The sequence below is a fragment of the Chlamydotis macqueenii genome, chromosome 2, assembly GCF_036417535.1.
Source record: "Chlamydotis macqueenii isolate bChlMac1 chromosome 2, bChlMac1.mat, whole genome shotgun sequence".
In the NCBI taxonomy this organism is placed as follows: Eukaryota; Metazoa; Chordata; class Aves; order Otidiformes; family Otididae; genus Chlamydotis; species Chlamydotis macqueenii.
In genome coordinates, this window is record NC_141557.1 from 25728430 (window position 1) to 25752328 (window position 23899).

At 42.1% G+C, this 23899-nt stretch overlaps 1 protein-coding gene across 1 annotated transcript in view; it reads left to right on the forward strand.

Annotated features, from left to right (window-relative positions):
- Nucleotides 1–1881: 1881 nt before the first annotated feature.
- COL1A2 (collagen type I alpha 2 chain) overlaps nucleotides 1882–23899 on the forward strand; it is a 39557-nt gene continuing 17539 nt past the window's right edge. The window contains exons 1-28 of the mRNA XM_086742341.1: nucleotides 1882–2088; nucleotides 4177–4187; nucleotides 4794–4811; nucleotides 5483–5518; nucleotides 7100–7183; nucleotides 8083–8139; nucleotides 10417–10461; nucleotides 10562–10615; nucleotides 10931–10984; nucleotides 11375–11428; nucleotides 11946–11999; nucleotides 12281–12334; nucleotides 13813–13857; nucleotides 14105–14158; nucleotides 14268–14312; nucleotides 16806–16859; nucleotides 18333–18431; nucleotides 18517–18561; nucleotides 18678–18776; nucleotides 19306–19359; nucleotides 19462–19569; nucleotides 20467–20520; nucleotides 20626–20724; nucleotides 21601–21654; nucleotides 22037–22135; nucleotides 22921–22974; nucleotides 23611–23664; nucleotides 23791–23844. Of these exons, the coding sequence (XP_086598467.1) occupies nucleotides 2019–2088; nucleotides 4177–4187; nucleotides 4794–4811; nucleotides 5483–5518; nucleotides 7100–7183; nucleotides 8083–8139; nucleotides 10417–10461; nucleotides 10562–10615; nucleotides 10931–10984; nucleotides 11375–11428; nucleotides 11946–11999; nucleotides 12281–12334; nucleotides 13813–13857; nucleotides 14105–14158; nucleotides 14268–14312; nucleotides 16806–16859; nucleotides 18333–18431; nucleotides 18517–18561; nucleotides 18678–18776; nucleotides 19306–19359; nucleotides 19462–19569; nucleotides 20467–20520; nucleotides 20626–20724; nucleotides 21601–21654; nucleotides 22037–22135; nucleotides 22921–22974; nucleotides 23611–23664; nucleotides 23791–23844 (1662 nt within the window). The 5' untranslated portion in view covers nucleotides 1882–2018. The remainder of the gene's footprint in view (nucleotides 2089–4176; nucleotides 4188–4793; nucleotides 4812–5482; nucleotides 5519–7099; nucleotides 7184–8082; nucleotides 8140–10416; nucleotides 10462–10561; nucleotides 10616–10930; nucleotides 10985–11374; nucleotides 11429–11945; nucleotides 12000–12280; nucleotides 12335–13812; nucleotides 13858–14104; nucleotides 14159–14267; nucleotides 14313–16805; nucleotides 16860–18332; nucleotides 18432–18516; nucleotides 18562–18677; nucleotides 18777–19305; nucleotides 19360–19461; nucleotides 19570–20466; nucleotides 20521–20625; nucleotides 20725–21600; nucleotides 21655–22036; nucleotides 22136–22920; nucleotides 22975–23610; nucleotides 23665–23790; nucleotides 23845–23899) is intronic.

The following is a 23899-nucleotide window of genomic DNA, read 5'->3' on the forward strand; positions in this document are numbered from 1 at the left end:
CCCTGGGACACAAGCTCTGTGGGGTTCCCCCACACGTCGACACCGTATCGCATCCTTCCCATGCTTTCTGTACACGTCCCCCGCGGGGGCAGCTTACAAACAAGGCGTGGCAACACTCTCCGCATCCTCCCGAACAGACGACTCCCTCCGCCCAGGGGCGGGCAAGAGGCGGCACGGCCCCACCGTGGGGGCGGCCGCTCTCCCCCAACCCACGGGCCGGCTGCCGCTTGCCCCACCGCCGCTGTCCCGCGTTCCGGCTCGCAGGATCCGCCTGGTTGGCGACCTACACACAGGGGCCGGGGGAGGGAAGGGGAGCGGGCATCGCGTCCCGTCGCGCCCTCCTCGGCCCAGAGTGGGGGGGGGGTTCCCCTCCGAGGCGGGGCTGCCATTTGCCTTCGCCGTTACCTCTGCCCGGGACTCCCTTCAGCGAGCAGAGGGGGCCCGGGAGGGGGCCGGCCCTGCCTGCCATGGAGGAGCCCCTGGGCGGGGAGGCGGGCTGGCCGCGGCCGCCGCTTGGCTCGCCCAGCAGGACCACGTCAGCTCCCCTCAGAGGCCGGCGGGGCCCAGATGGGCGACCCCAAGTGACTGCAGCCCCCCGACCACGGTCCCCGGGGCAGAGGAGCCTGGGCAGGGAAGGTGGAGCCTGGGGGGGGGCTGGGGAGGGGTGTCCCTGCTGTCCCTCAGAGGAAGGGCGCGGGCAGCTCCTTTCACCCCCCGTCGGCCTCCCTGAGCGTCGTGGGGCGGTCGGCGCTCCCCTCCCCCCTCCTTCACCCCAGGGAAGGGAGAAACCGGCTGCCGGACAGACGTGGCAAGCAGCCCCCGCCAGCTTTCCCCTCAGCTGGGTGCGCGGGTGGCCGGCGGGGAGGGGAGGTGCCGGGAGCGCGCTTCCTCTTTCCTGCACCCGAGAGCTGCCGGGGGGCTCCATGCCCGTTCCGCCGGTCGGTTTAACAGGCGGGGAGTGCTGGGGACGGCCAGCTGCCGGGACACCCCGGGCTCTTCCCCCCTCACACACGCACACTGCCCGAGCGGCCGCGAAGCCGGGAGAAGAAACTCACGGCACTCTGCCCGCGCCCTGGCCAGAGAGCTCTCCCTGGGGGAGAGCAAACCGCCGGGACGCCAGCGGGCTGAGGGGGCTGCCGCTGCCCCCTGCTCACCGCGGGGAGCCGAACATCCACGCCAGCTGCCCGCGGGGAAATGCCAGGGGCGAGGGGCCGGGGTGACAGACAGCCTGGGCTGGAGGGCGTGCCTCGGGACCTCTGCTGCGGGGGAGCGTCGCCTTTGGCCGTGGGTTGCGGTGGGACGGCGGGAAGGGCCGGAGCAGAGAGTCCAGCCTCCTCCCGGCTCCCCCGGCCGCTTCCCGCCGCGATCCGAGCGGGGCAGGAGGCCTGGCAGGCCCTGGACAGCTCCTGCTTTGAACGCCCTCGGAGCGCCCTCCCGGCCGCTGCCCGCCGGCCGCCCGGCGAGGCTCGGGGCCGCGCAGCCCAGAAAAGCAGGGCGAGGGGCGGGGGACGTATGACAAAAAAAAAACAAAAAAAAAAAAAAAGAAAAGAAAAGAAAAGAAAAAAATCAGACGACGAGTCAGATTTTCCTTCCGAACGCCTCAAAGTGTCCACGTCCTCAAAGCATGGAACCAATTTAACGTCGCCGCCTCCCCCACCATCCCGCTCCCCCTCCCCCGTCGACCCCCCGCCCCTCCGCCCCGCCGCCGCCGCCGCCGCTTGCCAAGGCTGCCGCGCCGGGCCGGAGACACGGGGCACGTGACGGCCTGGGAGCCGCGCGGGCCCCGCGGCCGCCGCGCGCCCATTGGCTGCGCCGCCGCCGGTGACTCGCAACCCCGGGACCCTCCTGCGGTATAAATAGGGCGGACCGGGGCTTGATTAATTTAGCATCCCGGGCAGCAGGTTTCTGCTAAGGTTGGAGTTACCGCTCAAGACTGTATGCCTGCGTCCCGTAGGTAATAGCTAACCACCGACCGGGGGCTCTGCACCACAAGGAGTCTGCATGTCTGGCAACTAGACATGCTCAGCTTTGTGGATACACGGATTTTGTTGCTGCTCGCAGTAACTTCATACCTAGCAACAGGCCAACGTAAGTGCTTTCAGCTTGTTTGTGGCATGGGTGGTGTCAGGGGGTGGCTGTCCTGCTCTCGGCGCTCTGTCCAGCCGCGGATGGTGGTCTGCGGGGCGCTGTAGCTTCCCTCGCTATAGAGAGCATCTCACGCAACTGCCACCTCCGTCCCAGATCAGAATCTACCTTCTTTTTTTTTTTTTTAACCTCAGCAATAGAAAAGGATGGCAAAAGCCCAACGAGAGCCCACTCCCTAAAAAAACCCAAACAAACAAACAAACAAAAAAACCTAAAAGAAAGACGGGCTCGTATCCAAAGGAGAACGCAAAGCCCCAATTCAAAGCGCAGATGCGAGGAGGACAGTGTTTGCGGCGAGCGGAAAGAACCCAGGCTGCACCCAGGCTCCCCTTTTGTGCGACCACAGCCGCGCTTTCCGAAGTAAGGGAGCCGGGAGGAGCGGGGGAGCGGCGGCGCGCCCCTTCCCTCCGAGGAGAGACCGGGTGGCCGGGCAGCTCGGTGTGGGAGCCGCCGCCGCCCTGCCGCGCACGGCGGCGCCCCCTGGAGGCGCAACGGGACCGCTGCGGCGCGCCGTGCCGCTGGGCGCTCGCCGCCCCATCTTGGGGGGCACCTCGCGCCCTCCCGAGGGGTCTCCGGAGAGGGAAAGACCGTAGGAGGCAGGAGGAGGGAGGCAGGGAAGGAATGCCGGCTAGCTCTAGTGCGAAGAGGGACCGGGGCTCCCCGATGGGGCAGCGCGGTTCTCCGCCCCTCGCTGGCAAGAGGATTTAGTCGCGCGGCTTGCTGACGGAGAAGCGCAGCTCCCCCCCACCCCCTGTGAAGTGTCCCCCTTCGCCCCTCGCCACCGTTCCTCCGCAGGACTGGCTTGGACCTGGGGTTTGGCCGCGTTCCTCGGCGCGGGAGGGAGGCAGCAGCCCTGCGCTGCCCGCTCCTGGCGCTCGGAGTCCGCGGGAAGGTGCTACCCCGTACCCCGCTCGCTGCGCCCCGAGGGCTCGCGGCGGGGCCGTTTTGGGGAGGCGGCTGGGCTGAGGCCTGTCCCGGCGCATCACGGCCGCCCCCCCCGGCGACATTCCGCGCCCCCCCTCCTCGGTGACGGGCAGCAAAGGCTGAGGAGAGGGAGCGGTTCTTGTGGGGACCCCGCCCCCGCCCTCGCTTCTCCCGAAACAGGGTGGTGCAGTCAGCAGCATCACCATTACCTGGGGGCAGGAATGTTTTTAATTTTGAGTTAGTGTAAGCAGTCGGTGTTCTGCCGTGGTATTTCAGTGCTCTGCAGCACTTCAGCATTGTTACGTTTTTACTGGACTGTACGAATCGTCTGAATTCGGTGTGATCATACATTGCCAGAGCATCACTTGGCAGAAAAACACCCAACAACCAGTTAGTTCATAATAAAGTCAAATTGCTGGCGTTAAAGTGTGATGTGAGTTGGTAAGCATGGTAAGTTTCACCCAAAAGAGATTTTTAATTGCATGAAATTCAGAAAACAGACTTTTGAAAATTAGTGTCTCCCACTAATTAACAAAAGCGTACTTAGTAGTACATGCAGAGAGAAAGTTATTTGCTATTTGATTTTAGTAGCTTCAGACTATTCTCTGTTACATACTATGACGTTTTACAGGAAACTGTGGAAATAGGTATGTTTGGGTAGGACCATTCCCCATAAAAAGTGAGATGGGGCTGTTTATATTAAAATTCAAGATGACTCCGAAACTGTAATATCTTCACACGTGTCAGCCTGAGTTTATTCATCTGTTGCATGCACACATATGTTAAAATACATACAGGCATTTTTTTCCATGCAGATATGTTTAAGCATATTTGGAGCAGGCTTATAGAAGATATCTGCCTTTTTCCTGTGCCAACCATATTACTTGTTTTAATTTCATTAGCAAGTCTGTTTTGAATTTGAAATGCATAGCAGTCTCACTTGTGAGTCTTTGCAGTTTAAGATAATCACTTTGAAAGTAAGAAAATATATTAAGAAAATTAACAACATTGCATTTTAGTTTAAAAGCACTGAAATGTAAAACTTGTAAAGTAACTGAATGCACACTCTAACTATCTCCTTTTTTTTTCTTTCCCTTCTTTTTCCAGATGTGAGAGAGGTCAGTATAATTATTTTTTTATCTAAATGTAACACTCAACTTCAATTAGCAAGCTAGACTTCTTTTTCGTGGCACTATTATTTACTAATGTTAGTTCCCAAGATGGTCATGGAAAGATACCGATTAAATTCTGAAGGGACTGCCTGGGAATGTACCCACCCCAATTTCTCAAGTGGGACGGCCTTTTGAAGAGACTGCCTTCATAGGTGTAAAGACCATGAGGGGAAAGTAACAGAGCAGTAGTGTTTGGACATTGTACCTGGCAGTTGGATTGGAGATGACTGTACTTTAAAGGCAGTCTTCCAGTCTAAATTTCGTTGCACAGAGGGATTATGAAAGAACTCAGGTGTGACTTTTTTATGCCCGTTTTGTAGCTGCAATAGGTATAAAATTGGCAGTCTTCAGAATGTTCTAATGTATCTTTGCTATATAATAAACTCCTAGCCTTTGTAGTAATTTAAAACCATAGGGCATATTTAAATATACTGTACTGAGAAAAAAATATGGTTATGTAAGAAGATAAGTCTAAGTTTGGACAGTATTTTAGTTTAAAATATTGGGACAAATTGTATCTTTTTTTAAAATTATCTTCTTTATTTTTTCCAGGCACCTGCAGGGCGGAAGGTAAGAGCTTTTATTTTTCTTGTGTGGAAATGGAGGTGATATCAGATATTCTTAGGCAGATTAATATTTTATTGAATATTGGATGAAAGGAAAACTGAGTACATTTATTATTTCCAGTGTTCCCTGAGAGTAGCAGTAGCACTGAGATGAGCAGAAAGCAAAAATGGGGGAATAATGGGTGCAACATCTTAAAACCAGGGTAAATTCAAGTATTGGATTTAAGCTGCTTTACCCAAGAGCAGAACTAAGTCTACCAAGAACTGAACTGCATCAAAGTAGTGTTCTTGTTGAATTAGAGTTCCTTTGGAAAGATTTACACGAGTTGAATAGTATAGCAATATCCATACAAATAGATTCTATTTTATTTCTAAAAGTCAATACTGTTAAATTAGAACCAGTTCTTCATTAGACAGTAAAACTAACTTTGCAAGTACTTCTGTGGACTATGCAGTGATACTTTTAACTGACGTAGTAATGACAGTGATTAATATATTTCCAGTAGCTCATTATGGAAAAAGAATATACTGTCTGTGGAAAATAGCTGCCAGACCTGTATGTGCAGTCTTCTTTCCCTTTTTCATGTACACTAATTATTTTTAATGTATCTGTTGCCCTGTATTGTCCTGGAAAATTTCCACAGTAACTCATTAAGTTTTATTTTCTTCCAACAGGGCCCTAGAGGAGACAAAGGGCCACAGGGAGAAAGGGTAAGGAATTAGATTGACGTTCATTTTTGTGATCTTTGAACAAAAGTTGTTGGAAGACCAGTAGGAAAAAACTAAGTTTAGGCTTTGATGCGAGATTACGTGAAAGTACATGTAGAAGCTTGCATGTATAATTTTATTAAAAAGAAACTAAATTATATGTGTACCAAATTCTGCCCCGGCAATACCTCACCAACCTAATTACGGTCATTGTGCCTGTGCAGGTGTGGTTACGACAGCCTAGCACTCCAAGTGATGGTTTGAAAAACTTTTTTCGAACTGCCCACAGTGGAAATAGTGCATGAAAATGCAGAAGGGAAAGTTGTCACATAAAGATGTAGACTTTGAACAGTATGGTGTATGGATAAGCTCTCTACATCAAACCTGAATAGGCAAAGCTACCTTTGAGGATCATTCACTATCTGTGCCTCCAAAGATGGCTTGAAAAAGCTGTCTTCTTGGCAGCTAGGCATTTGTCATCTACTTTCAAAGGGGATATCGTACTGTTAAAGGCTGCTGTAAAAGTAACCATAAGTAAGGACAGTTGAATAATTTAATGGTAATGTTCGTTCATCTTGCTGATACTTGCTTTTCTGATTTTCTGCATTGTTGCCGCTTTTTGTAAAATAGTAGTCTGGAATTCTCATCCTTATCTGGGAAGTGTGTAGTTATCATGTCTTTTTTGTGTCTTCTGAAAGTGAAATGCCATAATACTGATAGGTAGCTCTTGAAGATTTCTTGGATCGTAATATGCTGCCAAATGTAACGGCAACTATTAGGAAGAATATGTCTGTATGGTCAACTGGATATTTGCTTTAGGCTACCGCTAACTAAATTTCTGTAATGAAATGAGATACATACTTTGTCCTGAAGGCAGCAAGCCTAATCCATAAGACTTTTATTATGTATTTCATCTAGCACTGAACTGGGTCCAAAATACAGACCATCACCTCAATTGCCATGATGGCAAAACTTTTGTGTTGAGGGAAAAATAAGTGCAAATATTGCTGGGCAGAACACATGTAATTTCAAGTAGGAAGTTATTGACAGTATCAAACATCTGTAGAAAAGCACTGTTTTTTTTGTCATTGAATTTGCAATTATACCAGCAAATAGTCTAGACTGGTTAAAGAATGGCCTTGGACTTACTCTGGATCTATGTTAGTTTGTACCAGTAGGGCTGACTTCTGCCAATCCTGAGCTGGTCAAATTTTAGGCTCTGACTAGCAGAGCCTGACAGGCTGTGTGGATCCGCATGGGTCATTTGGGGTTCATGGGTCCAAAATTTGGTTGCTTAAAATGAAACTTCCCAATTTGGAGACTATGCTTTGGTAGTATAGATCCAATATTGCCCCCCAAAATCTTCTCAAATATGAAACTACAGTAAATATCTGATACAAGGTGTGGCAAGACAGTGTAAATTCAGGTTGTGGTTATTTTCTAAACTTAGCCATTTACTTAAACAGCGTATATAGCACTGCTGTAGTGTTTGCAGTAAGTGCCTGGTTGTTAATGAATTTATCACTTCAGAGATTTCTTTAGCCACTTCTGATGTTTGCTTTATAATCTTCATTTTGACTCTAGGGTCCACCAGGTCCACCAGGCAGAGATGGTGAAGATGGTCTACCAGGTCCTCCAGGACCCCCTGGTCCTCCAGGTCTTGGCGGAGTAAGGCATCCAAATTTTCTATTACTGAAATGGATAATCCGTGCTTTTATGACTAAGACTAAATGCATATCTGCTGGAGAACACTGATGTTGCATTGGAGAGTAGAGGAAATGTTCTCTTGTGATCGGCAAGAAATTGATCGTGTCAGTTCCAATGAAACTGTCCTTGGGATATATATTTTCTGTGGCAAATTTGGATTCTGTATTCAACAGGGACTTATGCACACGAGCAAATCAACCCTGTTAATTAGCATTAAATTTATACAGCCATAATGCATATGAATTAGGAATTAGCTACATGAAACCTGCACTTCTCAGCAGATGGGGAAAAGAAACAGCTCTTTGCAGTTGGGTTCAAGAGATACCCACTATATTGAAATAAGACTACTGTTAAGAAAACTACCCTTAAGCTAAAGGTCCATACTTAAAAGTCCTTTAGAATTTTAGAATATCTTTCTTTAGAGTTTTTCGTTTGTCTGTATACGTGCTGCAGAACGTAAGTGGACTGTCGCATACACACTTTCTGCAGAAGTGTCCATCATGTGTTCTCTGCAGAATGCTGGCTTTAACTCTTTACTTGATATTAGCTTGCACAAGGCGCATGAAGACAAAGAGTGTCGTATCGATCAAGTTTAGTAAATCCTCCTGCATGGAAGAATACTCCTTTGCCTTCAATATGAATAGCAATAATTTTCCTATTAGCAAACCTCAAAATACTTTCATTAATTTCTATTATTTTAAAATGCTAATAAAACAAAACAAGCAAGGAAAGGATTTTCAGTTGCGTTACTTCAGCAAGTATAGCAAGTCAGATGACAGTTAGATGTAGAATGATAATTGTCAATACTTTTTAAAGTAAAATTTTTAGTATTTTAATTTCAAAATTTTTATCACCTACAGAACTTCGCTGCTCAATATGATCCATCTAAAGCAGCTGATTTTGGCCCAGGACCTATGGTAGGTATATGATTTAGCATTTGATAACTTGCATAGGTAACATATCTAGTATTTTCCTGTGAGTCTAATCTAGCTGTATTAACGCAAAGCGTATTTTTAAAATTAGTGTTTTGGTCATATATTGAGTTATATTGTAAACTGATCCTTTGATGTAGGACAATGTGAAGTGTTTGAAATACAGTCTTGGAACTTGAAATATGGTCTTGAGACTGTATATTTAACTTGGATATAGCACTACTAGGTCTTGTGCTCTAATTTGGTCTGCTAACCACACTTTTATGAATCAGTGAATCTCATAATCTGATGTCAGATAACATACATACTTTGATATAGTATTACTTTACCCTAATTGAGACAGACGATTGTATTTTAGGAATGAGATCGACCGTAAAGCTGCTCTCTAAAGCAGACATAGGTCTAGAAAGTAACTCGGTATCTCAGCTCCAGTTGGTGACCATTTTTTTCCCATGATTGTACAACCCTCTTCATATCCTTGGATTGCACAGGTTCGGTAGGAAATTGGCCACCACATTTGGTTAATTGAATGTTAGTGCTTGCTACTACAAGGCTATTCTGAGGAGGAATCTTTATGGGTTACTGTATAATGTGTCCAAATGGACACTTAAGGAGTCTGTTGCCTCTTCACATAAATTTCTAACCCTTCCTGATGTTAGCTGATATTTTCAGTGTACATAGATAGCAGAATATGTGCTAAATTCATCACAGACACTGACATTACAGACAATGCATCTGATGAGTGGGCAGCAGGGTGAAGGCTGCCCAGGATTATTCTGGATGAAGTGATTGTTTCCATTCCTGAAAGTAGTGTAATATTAAATGGATATTTGAAAATATTTTAGCATATATTTAGATATTAAATATGGGAAAATAGGAGTATCTTTAACCAAGTTCTGCCCTCAGTATCTGACAATAAATAGAAAATGCAGATGAGGATTTATTTGGGGTGTCACAATTTTTAAGTTCAATTTTTGAGTCAGTTAGGCTTCATCTGACAGCAACAGCAGTAGACTGTACCTGCTGTGAAGGAATTTTTAAGTTTTATAAAGGAAATGTGAGAGATTGAGAAGATAGCCAAGGAGGAAAAAGCAATTATGGAATATAATTTGTGAAGAGATTCACGGGGCTTATGCAGCAACTGTGATTCAGACTGTCCAGAAACAGTTATTTTTCCTAGAATTACTGCATATTTTTATAGCCACAAGATTGCTTTAGCTTCCGAAAGTAAATGCCTATTTAATCTGTATTTATTCCCCTTAATCAAAAGTATTAACTCTCATGGGGAAAGCTACATAAGCCATTGAAAATTTGGTCATGATTTTAATCTTGTAATGAGAAAAATCTAAAAGAGTTCCCAAGAAGTTTTAAAACCAATTAAAAACATAATCTTTGTTGAAACGTCTCGTGAAACATTCATTTAAACAATAGAAGCCTAAATTAAATTTCAGTTCAAAGTTGTTTGCTTGCTTAGTAAAGCTTAAGACAAGAAAGTGCAGTAATCTATGGAAATTTCCTTTTTAAAAGTGATTTTTGACCCTTTTTTACAAGATGTCTGTAAATTCTAAATTCAGTCAAGGAGAGTATGATAGTGACTTATTTTGGAGGTAACACAAAGTGAATTTAATAAAAAATAGAAAACAATGAAATATTTAAATAAAAGTTGATCGTTATTTGAAATAGATGTATATACAATATATACAAGAGTTGCTTGATTTATTTCCAAAATTATGTCTGAAACTCCCAGTTCATGGCAATACTGCCATATATATGCACCTTTATTTTCCCTTTCACGTCTCTGCCATTGTAATGATCTTTTTCTCCAACGTCTGTTCTTGAAAATCATTATAAAATTGACAAGCCCAAAAATACAGCCTTTCTCAATGTGTTGTTTTGACCCTTGTCTTTAAACTCCGGAAGTTCATGCACAAGAAGGGGGAGGGTACGTAGAAGAACAAATCAGTGCACTTGCTAACAAGCCAGAATAGATTAATAAGTCTAATCAAAAGGTTCCCAGCCATAATGGTACATTCTTAATTATGACACTGGATTCTGTGCTGGTTCATTGCCATTAGAAGATCTGTTTGCACTTGAACTGCCTGTGCAAATTCGTGGACATTTCTTAACTTCCTCTAGCTTGATTTGGACATTGCACACTGAAAACTGTAATGCTTACTGATATTCTAGCAATACCAGAAATTGGTGTTAAAGAGTTCAGATAATCGTGATTTTTTTTAAGATTTTGTAATTTTTCTCCTCTAGGGTTTAATGGGACCTAGAGGCCCACCTGGAGCATCTGGACCCCCTGTAAGTACTGTCTCATCTCTCGTACTGACCAATGTTAACATACCTGTAAAATCACAAAATAGCTTGTTCAAACACTAACAAAATCTCCCTCCTCTTGTAGGGTCCTCCTGGTTTTCAAGGTGTTCCCGGTGAGCCTGGTGAACCTGGTCAAACAGTAAGTACAGGTTACACACACAGACACTATTAGCATTAGAAATAGGACACCAAAGTAGGCTTGTAATGCTTAGGCCCTTTTCTCCTATCCAAATGCATGTCCTTGAAGGTTTGAATTGGATATTCCTGTTACAGAAACAGCTGAACACTCAGATTCAGACTCCTTCAGATTGGAATCGTAAAGTGCAAAGTCAATTAGGATGGAAGGACTTGCTTCAGTTCATGCTCCAGCTATGCCCCAACTCAAGTCAGAAACCAGTGAAAAGACTTACCTGAAGAATGATGCTTTAAGTAATCCTCAATCTATTTTTAACAGGGTCCCCAGGGTCCTCGTGGTCCCCCAGGTCCTCCAGGAAAGGCTGGTGAAGACGTAAGTGGTTATTAAATGTTTCTTATCTCTTTTTGGGCTGTGATTCAACTCTGACATTAGGTTATTGTTAAGCTAAGCACTCTATTTGCCATATTTTTTACATTTTTCTGTAACATTAGATAGAATAAATAAACCACTGAACAAGTTATTTTATAGTACAAGAGATGCTGTATGTTGGAAATGTACAGAGAAATGGATAAATTCAAAACCTCTCCAAATACATTATTTAGCTTCTTGAATAAAGGAAGAGGGAAACTTGAAAGCTAACAAGCTCTCTGTATTTATTAAAAAAGAGAAACTTTACCAATGTCTTTTCTTTTTTTTAATGGTTTGTGTTGTTGTTTTATTAAAAGAGTTTTCCTTCTGAGTGCATTTTTACTGCATTTTTAGGGTCACCCTGGCAAACCTGGAAGACCTGGTGAGAGAGGTGTTGCTGGCCCTCAGGTACGTAGTGATCTGCTGTATACAATAAAAAACAATTCTCTTATCAATGAAACCTAATGACATTTCTGAATTGCACCACATTAACAGTCTAGTAATATTCCCTATATGCATTAATCAAATTTCAGTTCTTACCTTCAGGGATATCATAGAGTTATGGTTCTGTTTTGTGTTTCCCCTCCCAGTGAAAAGCTAGCGTAATTAGTAACAGAAGTGACTTAGTGAGGAGTTACACAGGAGCAGGTGAGCAGGCACTTTGGCATAGAAAGCTGAAACAGCTGTGCTATCATGTGTTAATGCATGAAATTTTTGAGATTCAGTACTGGAAAATCAGGTTGATTACTGTTAGTCCTGGAACAAGTCTGGTCCTGGGAGGTTAGGGAATGGACTGTGTTCCTCACTTCAGTGATCACAGCCCAAATCTACTCATTAATTTTATTGAAAGACTTGTGCTTTTTCTTTCTTTTTAACTGTGGTGTATAATATGAGAGACAATAATTCATGTGCTGTGTGTTTTTAGGGTGCTCGTGGTTTCCCTGGAACTCCTGGTCTGCCCGGCTTTAAGGGAATTAGGGTGAGTTTATACGCACTTTTTCCCTGAATAGTTAATACTGACAACACTTCAGCATACTGAAAACCCCTGGAAATGCCCTCGAAGTTAAGAATATATATTCTAAGTGCATGAACGTCATTGAACTTTTTCATGTCTCCTGATATGAAAGAGTGATTTAAAAAAAAATCATACTAGGAAATCATATTGTGTGGAAAGAAGAATTTACCTTACAAGACTAAGAGTTTGTGTATAGCCATTAGTGTGAAAATACCTACTTAATAATATTTTTCTACTCAATATAGGGACACAATGGTCTGGATGGTCAAAAGGGACAACCTGGTACTCCTGGCACCAAGGTAAAGATGAAATCTGAAAATGTAGTATGCATTTGTAGCTCTTTCTAGCGAACGACCTATGAAGTCCCCTCCAATTAATCTTCCATGTTGTCATTAAACATTTCACAGCTGCAATAATCTAGAAATCAGTGGATCTGTGTAGGACAAATATGTCCACCTTAATATAAGAAGTGATTCCTGGGGCCTTATTCTTGAGCCCTCAGTCAAGTTAGTACTTTTAATGAATAACAGCTGCAGAATTTGGCTTCTAATGATTGGTTATCCAGCAGCACTTAAGACTGATTTTTGCTGTCTCTGCTTTTCTATGGATTGCACTTGAGGTTTTAGTGGGTTTTTAAAAACATACTAAATTGAGATCTCATTTTTCTACAAAATACTGCTGTGTGAGACTTTCTGCTAAAACTTTGAATAGCTGCAGTCCTCTTCTGAGTTAAGGCTATTTGATCTTCACAATCTCTTTCCTTTTTACCTTTCTCAGATTAGTGCACATTTGAACACTGTCCTTATAAAGAAGTTTTTAAAACATTGTCTAGAAACGTATTTGGCAAACTCTCCTGCTCTTAGTTTCTTCTTCTCCCATTTCACCTCAGTGCCTAATAGCAGTGTTCTTAAACACTACTGCAGTATTGAGTTGTAGGAAACTTCAGCGCTGCTGACTTATTCACAGATGTGTATTCAAGAGCTTTTAATATAACAATGAAAAGCTCAAATAATAATTCTTCCTATTACTTGTTTCTAAGAGCTTAGCATTACTTGCTTCTAGAGTTATTAATTGTAACATAACATTCTCCAATATCACTGCAAGTAGTACATCTCCAGAAAAAGTTTGGTAATGAGATAGCAAACACTCAGTCTGTCCAGTCTTTGGAGATTAAAAGCAGATAAAGCAATTAAGTAAAGGAAAGAGCAGTTATCCGCAGGTGTGCTAATCTGACTGGAAAACACAAGCGTACTAAATCAAGGTCACTTGTGATATAACTGTGCTCAAGGCAGTGATGAAGACAAAAACTTGTGCTGTTTGCAGCATTTGAGACTAGGCACATTCAGATATATTCAGGGTGAAGGTGGTGTAGGGCAAATCTAGTCACTATAGACCAGCCTAGACCCACTCCGGGCTTCTTGAGAACACTTAATACTAAAGGGAGAGGAGACATGTTTTAATGGCTGTCACTCATATCTCAGTTTTATTGGTCTGCAGTTAAAAATAACTGAGACAGATCCTTACTTCCAGCCATTTGACTGGAACTTTGTCACCTTAACCTAAGGCAAAAGAAAGCATTGTTCTGCTTTAGCTCTAGCTAAAAACAGCTGCTGATTCATTTGAATTGGTAGTTGACTATCCAGGCAGTGTCTCTTAGGTGTGTCCTACAGAGTAAATGTGAGAATAAAGAAAAGGGGTAAAGAAATCTGAGATAGGTGTGCTGTCTGTCCAAAGCATCCTTTAAGTAATTCAAGCCTGCAAACTTTCTTTTTCTTAGGGAGAACCTGGTGCCCCTGGTGAAAATGGTACCCCAGGACAACCTGTAAGTATTTACTGATGCTGTGGAAAATGATAATCTTATAGATATGGTTCAGCCAGCATTTTGCTCAATTTTTGTCATCAATGACACTCCAGCTAGCTAGATACTCTAATGTAATAGTATGTGAATATTTAGGACAGAATTGCCTGGCTGCAGCACACTTCATATACAGACTTAGCAGAAGAAAAAGAATCTATATATCTTTGTTCAGTTAATAGGTATAAATGAGTTAATTTAATTTTTCTTTCAGGGTGCTCGTGGTCTCCCTGGTGAGAGAGGAAGAGTAGGCGCCCCTGGACCAGCTGTAAGTGGCTTCCCATCTGTCTGTTTGTCATCATGACCAGCCACTTACTGTGGTTTTCTCTGATCTTTGAATCTCTCTTCAAACTGTTTATCATGTTCTCTCCTCACAGGGTGCTCGTGGAAGTGATGGCAGCGCTGGCCCCACTGGACCTGCTGTAAGTTCCAGTCTTGATCTTTGACAGTCTGGTTCCATTAGGCCTTGTGTCTTTCTTTCTGTCAATAGAGGATTTCTTGGGCGTCTGAGAAGTTATTTGTGTGGACATTTTAAACACAGTTCTTTGTTGCCATCACAAAAGGAATTAATAAAACAAACCCTTTGCAGACATTATCCTGAGAGCCTGAGGATTTGTATTAAACACGTCTGTATCAAAGGAACCAAATATTCTCTCATTTGCACTGGTAAGTTCAGAGGGAAACACCTGATGAACAGAATCCTCATTTCCAGCAGTCTAACAGAACAGTTCTCATCCCAAAACTAAAAAGACTTTATACTTTTTAACAGGTACATACCATGCACCTGTTGCAGATGACTACAGTTATACATCCTGAAACTATCATCTGCACTTCAGGACACAGTTTTGCACCTGTGATGTTGTCCTGTCTGACTAACAGGAGTTAAACTTTTTCATTCACCACTGATACCTGAGTTATGTGAGCTAGTGTGAAAGGCCAGAAAGATCTAACTGTCCTGAGCTGATTGGTAAAAACCAGCTATTCTAATAAGTGCTAATCCAATGCAAATGTGTCCCTGTAAAAGGAGTTATTGTTGCCATAGTATACCACTGACTTCAGTAAACCTCATTTATTTCAGTTAAATAAATGTGTGTACAAGCGTATAGTTTCAAAGCTGTAAAAAAAAAAAAAACAAAACAAAAAAAACCAGGAATACCCCAGAGTAGTTTTCCCTTCCTGCCTTCAAAATTTGAGTCAACAATGAAGAGGTACTTGGTTCTGTCAATTTTACTAAAGTGGATTTTAATACTCCTGGAAACAACTGTCATGCTTTAATAAAGCATGTTAGCAGACATATGAATTTCACTTTAGTTCTCCCATATGGGGTATTAAAAAAATATATGTAATAGGGCATTTGAATTGCAGGCAAACAGAGACATTATATCCAAGATCTGACGTTACACTTCGTAGTAGAACCAAAGCACTTTAACTATCTTGAAAGCAAATGAGTTACCATAGGAAAAACATTCTGGAGTTGCTGACTGCAGAGATGTTACTCTGAATGGGCAGCAGCAGAGAGTTGCATTGTGTCCCATCATTTATGCCAGGCTAAAGTTATTTCATGCATACTTAGGTTATGATGCTATAAAAATTCTGTATAGCACTTATTAACAGTCGTTTTTTTCAACTAAACCAGAAATATTGTTGTATTCTCCTTGCCAGTAGGAATTTAAAACCTAAAATAATCACTGCAATATACATTCAGAAAAGTTTTATTTTCATACATACGTTACAGGGCATTTAGTCTTTTTTTCTTTGCTTATGCAAAACCAGTGAGAATCCAGGTACTCAGTTTATAACAACCACAGTAGGTTATAGAATGTCAGAAGCCAATTCCTCTTTGCTACACTAGCCTACCCATTTTATTCCCTTGGATTTGTGAGGCAGTTTTATAATAAGTATTTATAATTGAAAGATGTTAGCTCACAAAAAAGTAGATATTGGTCCCCAATAGCTATGAATGGGTTGTATATTTCATTAATAATTGAAGAAAAACTATCTCTTTGTATGCATTAAAGAATAACAAAGGCTAGGAATCCATCAGAATATCTTATTTTGTGGTGTCTGCATACTGTACACTAGGAAGCTTGTCCCATCACAATTATAAATCTCTCAGCAACAGCTGAACACAGTAGAATTCGTAGAAGGGTCTTTTCAAGCTGACATTGCCTTTGCCGTAAAAATGTCTAGTGAAAGGGCACTGGGGCTGCACATGTTCAGTGCTTCAAAATGTATACTCTGGGTATGAATCAAGATTTTTAATCCATTTGCATGTTAGAATCAACTCCTGCCCTCTGCTGCTGTTAAGCCTGATCCAGTTTCTAGCACATTCTTACTGACTTCAATATAAGCTGTGTCAAACACTGGCTTGTAAAGAGGTACAGAGATCTTACCAACCTTCTTCCCGTGTGTGAAGGACAAATGCAGAGGGCTTGTATGTGACCAGTAGTCCAGAAGGGCAACTGGTGTGAAAGCGTACACAGTTACCCCTGCACAGTAAATGTTTTGGAAACAGCCACCTAAGGCTTGCAGTTGCAGGATGCAGTGCTCCCCTTCATTCATTGTGGGACTGTACAGCAAGACATCTTGCCTTGCAGAGAGACACCTGCCTCTGCCCATCCTCTGCTTATTCTTTCTCAGGTGTTTGGCCTCAAGGCAAGGTTTTACCAATCATTGCTTAATGCACGCTTTCTTAGCTGCACTGCAAATGCTTTTCAGCATTGACCTTGCTCTTAACTTGTTGTAGTGAACCAAATCTGTCAGTTTGGAGTTGCAAAAGGTAACAGATATTCTGAGGTGGTAATTGGTGGAAATGTCTAAGTAAATGCATTTTTAAAATATGTTTGCTTCAGTAAGCAAGATGCTTCTGTCATCATTGAATACTTGTACACAACTGCTTTCCTTTGATTTCCTAGGGCCCCATTGGTGCTGCTGGTCCTCCAGGCTTCCCAGGTGGTCCTGGTGCTAAGGTATGAATATCTGCTTCTACTGGTACATTTGATACTGAAGATGAAGTACAGTAACTAGTGTTGCTAGGCAGCAAAAAAAATCACCCTCTCTGAAATGGGAGTGCTTTCTTACCAAGATCAGGATGAAAATGAATCCCTATAGTATTTGGAGAAATATGAATGCTAAAAGACAGCAGTTATTTCACAGCTGCTAGGCAGGTTCAGGAAGACAGTTAACTTTTTTTTTACTACTTCCTATGTGGTGCAGTTGTATACACCTTATAAAGGTGACATGGATCATGATAAATAAGCAGAATAGCAGTTTACATCACTTTAAAGAAAGTGATGTAAGAGCCAAGAAGCTGCAGTTGAATACTTGGCTCCTTCCAGCCTAAGTTCTTGAAATTACAATGGAGAAACTTTACAGGTTTAGAGCGATAACCATTTTGCTTTTGCAGCCTGTAATTTAGACGATTCAGTTTATTGTTCAGATCTTAGCATTTTTACCTGGGTAAGACTCTCCTTATTTTGAATTTTACTTTGTCCAAGGCAGGATAGAGGATTTGGGGTAGGAATGTCCCATATAGTTCATTTAAACATTTCACTCACCATTTGCCAAGAAACTTAGAGCTGCATACATTTACATGTAGCATGATACTGTTTTTCATCCTCAGCACAAATACACAAACTCCATGTCACAACAACCTTGATCCACCTTTAGAAGAAAATAGCGTACTGTTTGCTAGACCTCTTAATATTAACTGCAGGGAAGATGAGGAAAAATTGAGATCCCATTCCAGTTATTTTGTCAAAAGGCAAGACTTTTGGAAACCATGAAGTCTTTTCTGATGCAGATTTGGTTACAGCATGTAATTTCAAGAGAAGACTGCCTATGTGTCCAAGGTGAACTCTGACTACTTAGAGAATTGCCGAAGAGAACTTGTCATTATATTCAGGTTTTTGTAGTAGACTTAGTGAATACAAGCCTCTGAGAGTAAAACCAAGAACCCTTTTTTCTATCATTTACTCCACTGTGAACACTATCCTACAACACTCTGATCAGACATTTTTTTGTATTTTGCATCAGTGCAAATGGCTTCTTAAGGTGCAAGATAACCATCAATTAGGTCTCTTACACTCTGAGACATCTCAGGACAGTGCTGGAGGCACATGGCTGCAGATAAAACTGGAATTGTAATCCTCATTTTGTAGGTCAACTTTCTGTGTAATTCTCAGTGATAATGTAGCTTCTTAGATATGCTGATCATCTGTTGTTCCCACGTTAGCCATCAGCTTTGATGGGGCTTAGCTAGACTTCCTAGCTTCAGTGCCTTTAAAATTCAATAAAAGCTCTCAGCTTCTTGATTTCCTGGCCTCTGAAGTGGAAATATATATATATGATTGTCTTCTTAATGTCAGGCTAATATAGGATTGCTCCACTATTACCCTAATGCTGTATACATTGATAGGTGGCTCTATCCTTCTCTCAAACAGGGAGAAATCGGACCTGCTGGTAATGTTGGTCCTACTGGTCCTGCTGGTCCAAGAGGAGAGATTGGACTTCCTGGTTCTAGTGGTCCTGTTGGCCCTCCAGTGAGTAACTTGCCAGACTTTATCTATTGTCAGACAGGTGCACGTGAGACTCTGAATTAACCAGTATTGTTATCTTTCTTAATAGGGCAACCCTGGTGCCAACGGTCTTCCAGGGGCTAAAGGTGCAGCTGTAAGTACAGCCTTACTCACACTTGTTCTTATCTACTCTAAAAAAAAAAAAAAAAAAACAGTTAATGCAACAGAAAAGATAATGGGCTCATGTTTTTTTTCCCCTCTGTTGGACAGGGTCTTCCTGGTGTTGCTGGTGCTCCTGGTCTGCCCGGTCCCCGTGGTATTCCTGGTCCTCCTGGCCCCGCTGGTCCTAGTGGTGCTAGAGGACTTGTTGTAAGTGACCTTGTCTATTGCATGTCTTCATCTGAAAATTGGACACAGTTGTAAAATACTTCCTCTATTTTTGTATTTAATTGAGACATTTTTTTCTTGTTCCACTATAATTAAACATTGTAGTTAATTTCTGTGTCTCACTGCTTGCTTCAGATGCTGAGACTGAAGAGGTTAGCTTTGCACTCCCTTGGGGTGCCAGGGCTGTTAAGCTCTGTCCATGTTGATACTATCAAGAGAAGCGTGGCTGCAATCTCACAATCAGGCCCTCAATGGGTATCCTCACTAGAGGAACCAGCCCTGGATATTTCATAGTTTAATTACTACCATTTCTAAGTATCTTTAACATGTTTCTTCTAATGCCTGTTAAGCCAAAAATATGGTTATGTTCACTGACCATTTATCAAAATAGAGGCAGGTATGACCCTGTATGATTAAAGAGCATTTTGATTAATGAAAAAGTTGTCCAGATAGAAGAGGGATTTCTGGAGTTATGCCTAATTCTATGATCTGTTTTTGTTTTGGACTCAAGGGTGAACCAGGCCCTGCTGGTGCCAAGGGAGAAAGTGGTAACAAGGGTGAGCCTGTAAGTATGGCAGCGTGTAAAGGTTGTTTCAGTTAATAAAGCCTGATAGTATCTGCAACACAGCATCTGATTTCATCTTTTTCCTCTGTTTACCTGAAATAGGGTGCTGCTGGACCCGCTGGCCCTCCTGGTCCTAGTGGTGAGGAAGGCAAGAGAGGCGGCACTGGTGAACCTGGCTCTGCTGGTCCCCCAGGCCCTGCTGGCCTAAGAGTAGGTTTTCTTTTCATGTTCCAGAAGTAGAAGCAGAAAGGAAAGAGGAAATAAAGCTAGACTCAGAAAGGCAAATTAAGTAGTAATGAGTAACTACATTTACATTAAAGCTGCTAAGCAAAGATCATTTGCCATTCTGAGCTTTTTGATTAGTTGAGACCAAATCTATTTTTGCTTTGTATTAATGCTGTTTACTATCTTATCCCTGAAGTAATTAGAGGTTGCTTTGATTTATCCATTGTGTAATATTTAGTGAATTATCTTTGATTACTCTTAAAGCTTTGTGATGGGATTTAACAGCTTAAGTCAGATAATTTTCTCACATGTAGCATAAGGCAAAAGGTTTCAATTCAGTGCCTTTAAGGGTGCCTAGTACTCTTTTTGCTGAGTGAGGAAACAATTCAGTGAATTTCAGGAGGGATGTGGCTTCATGCAGGAGCAGGAATTCACTGGAAAAGGATAGGGAAAATGGCAGTGTTTCCACTAGATTTTTTTGGTAGATATAAGGATTCAATATTGATTGCACCTTGGATAGGGTGTAGTCATAGAGAAGCCAGTAATTCTCTGCAGAGGAGCAAAGGTGAAACTGTGTGGGCCAGGTTGTGGGATCCTAGCTACTAGCTAGAGCCACTCTTAGATTACAATGAGCAGTGAAAATGCTCTGATACAAGCAGATTAGAATTTAAAGAAATCTAAAGGAAGTGAGAGAGATTTCTTTCACAGTATATATTTACACTGTGACTATAGCACAGTCATAGCAGTTTCTGTGCTTAGAACTGCACTTACCTCAAATTTGGCATACCTGCTTGGAAGGCTGAAATTTAGCGAGCACTATACGCCTTACAGGAGCAGATTTATTTCTTTCCCTTTCTTGATTTATTATATGTTCTTTTGCAGGGTGTGCCTGGATCTCGTGGTCTCCCTGGAGCTGATGGCAGAGCTGGTGTCATGGTAAGACTTTTGTCTGAGTCACTGTTTCTAAGCCATCTTCTTTTATATACAGATGTGTGATGCTCTTTGCTACGTCTACCTAATTTTATTTATTTATTATGGTAGGGACCTGCTGGTAACCGTGGTCCTAGTGGTCCTGTTGGTGCTAAGGGTCCTAATGGTGATGGTGGCCGTCCTGGTGAGCCTGGTCTTATGGGTCCAAGAGTAAGTTTGAACTCTGTGGTGTAAGTTTGAACTATGCAAAAAGAAAATGACTTACAATTTAGGGACAAAATTATTCAGAAATCCAACTGCAAAATTTCAGCCTGTGCTAACCACAATTAGGGCACTTCTACCGCTCTATTGAAAAAAACTATCCATGAGGAAATGATTAAGAAGCATCAAAATGTTTATGGAAATTACTTTCTTTTGTATGTGGTAGCATTTGATTGCCTTGTCGTGGAGCAGTGCCCCCTTGTACTGGTTACTACATTGACTTCTGAGAGGGAGTTCCACTTGTGATTATACAAAATGTGCTCATTAAGATCACAGCTAAAGTGCATGTGTCCTCTTTAACTAACTAAAAGCAAAGCAAAGCCTACTAAAATGCTGTGAGATGGTGGCTCTCAATTTTTTCAATTTTATTTCACAAGTGATTTCTCTGAAAACAGCCATCCATCTTTAATGGTGCTGGCTGCAGCCAGACTATGTCCAGGTCATTGTCTTTTATCCTCTTTAATCTACTCATTCTCTTCCTACCCCATCCCATTAAGTGAAAGTTTTCAGTGCACACATGAACTGTTAGGCATCTGCAAACGTTTAAGCCGATTCTCTGCTAAAGTAGAGGCTAAATGAGTTTATATCTGAGTGGAACTGGTACTTACCTATACTGATTTTCAACTGGCATGCGAGCACACACCACCAAATTAAACTTCGTGTGTTTTAGATGTAAACTTGATGGGACATCCAGTCCTGTTTCCACAGTGTATATCGATAACTTGGCATCTGTGTGTGTGTATGTGCGTGTATAGAAGAAAAATTTTGGTTAACTGTTGGGTGAGTTGGTTTCCTTCTGAAAACATGAAACCTGTCCTTTCTCAGGGTCTCCCAGGTCAGCCTGGAACCCCAGGCCCAGCTGGCAAGGAAGGTCCTGTGGTAAGTACCTTGCTTTTCGTTCTGTTTCCCCATTGCATGTGAAACATAGGTATAAACTGATATTTTAAGCAGAGGCCTCAACACTGAGATCTAACACAACTCTGTGTAAAATCAGCAAGATTTTACTACCATATTACTCAGAAGATCAGTGAGAAACTTTCCATTAATTTCTCTGGGTCTCAAATCAGGCCTATGTTCTGGAAGGGGAAAAAGAAATACACAGTTCTACGAAAAAGAGAAGAATGGAGGAATGCATGAGCATTCGATATATAAACAATGTTTAAAAGTTAAATGGCATTTGCTTCTTGTCAATACACATTTCTCTAATTTCTCTGAACTCAAACTACCCCAGCCATTTAATAGTATGATTTTTTTTTTCTAGGGTTTCCCTGGAGCAGATGGTAGGGTTGGGCCAATCGGTCCAGCTGGTAATAGAGGTGAGCCTGGCAACATTGGATTCCCTGGACCAAAAGGTCCCACTGTAAGTACAGTACAGAAACTTTCTATTATTATGAAGGTATTTCCAGACTAATCTGTAGGTCCCCAACTCTTAACAATCAAACACATCTACCTATGTCCTCCTGTACTGCTTATTGGATGGCATCCACTTAGATTCAAGAGTTCCATTTTAAATTATTTTCCACTTATCTAAAATATGATTAAACAAATTAAAAACAATTTAATTAGCTTAGAAATATTTGGACATTGATGTAATTGAATAATAATATGTGTCTGTTTTATAATTTCTACATGTCCATTTTATAATTTCTTTATATACACTTCAATAAAAGTTCTATAAAGCTTGGCCACCAAGCCCAAGTTCCAGTTGCAGAGTATTGTTATCTATGGAGCACAATCCACAGCTCACTCACTTTAAAAGTAAACCTACCAGTGATTGCAGTGGGGCTCTTAAATGTCACACAGAGGCCACAGATAACAATAATCATCTGGATTTGTGGTGTTGCTATACATACACAAATGCAGACATACATATAGTGTATTGCATAGGATACTATGCCGAGTGTCATGAATTATGATCTCAAAAAATAAAGGAATGGAGTTTTGAAACTAAAAGACATTTGGTTTTGAGCTGTTCTTCTAAGTGATTCAACAAGGCAGATGGAGCTTGTGGGTGTTTTAATTAGGGTTAAAGAAATATTATAATCAGTCTTCTGGCAAGGAGTGTATTGGTATCTGTTTAGTAGTTTAAACTGGATCTAATATGAAGTCTTGGTTAACTTCCGTGTCTTTTTCTTTCAACTTCAGGGTGAACCTGGCAAACCTGGTGAAAAAGGAAATGTTGGTCTTGCTGGCCCACGGGTATGTTGATATATTTTCTTCATCAACTTCTAGAGGAAAAAAAGTAGATTTTCAAAACCTCTGTAATAAGATATCATTGTCTTCTGCAAGCATGAATAAATAATGACATAGAAAAGCACTTGGAAATGTATTAATGTAGGCTTTTGCCAGTGGGGACTATTACTTAAGGGATAAATGAAAACTACCATTCTTGGATATTAATTGAGTAATTAATTATGGGGTATTAGCTTCCTATGAAGAGGAAAAAATAGCACTCCCCATGCAAATGTTTTAGGACAGTGTATGGTTTCTAATTTATCCAGTAAATTTCCAACTTCTTACTGATAGTAGAAACTTCCATTTAAGGGACCAAATAATTGATCTGTTGTGGGAAAAATGCTATCAGCAAGGTTCCTATAATCTGTAGTTCCAAAAGAAGTTTCCTTAAGGATGAATGTGTGGTAATAACTAAAACAATGACCAGAATTTAAAATTGTAAGCATCTTCAGTACCCTTTGACAGTGAAGCTCTTACGGATGAATGGTTAAGTTCAAAATATGCAGCCAGAGACCTTTGGTTTTGGCACAGAATCACTTTAGAGAGATATTATTCATAACAAATAAAAACTTTAACAGCTTTCTACTTTAACACATTTAGGGTGCTCCTGGTCCAGAGGGAAACAACGGTGCTCAAGGTCCTCCTGGAGTCACTGTAAGTAACAGCCTCCACACAGATCCAATTTGTGATTTACTTTTCATTAATGGGACTTCCTATTTTAAAATCCCTTTTCTTGTATTTCTCCTTCCAAGCTAATCACTTGTTTTTCATTTCATCCAGGGCCTCCAAGGTGGAAAGGGTGAACAAGGTCCTGCTGGCCCTCCTGGCTTCCAGGTAAGTAACCACGTGCTCTGTTCAATCTTAACTGTGGGTTACAAAGCATGAAGTA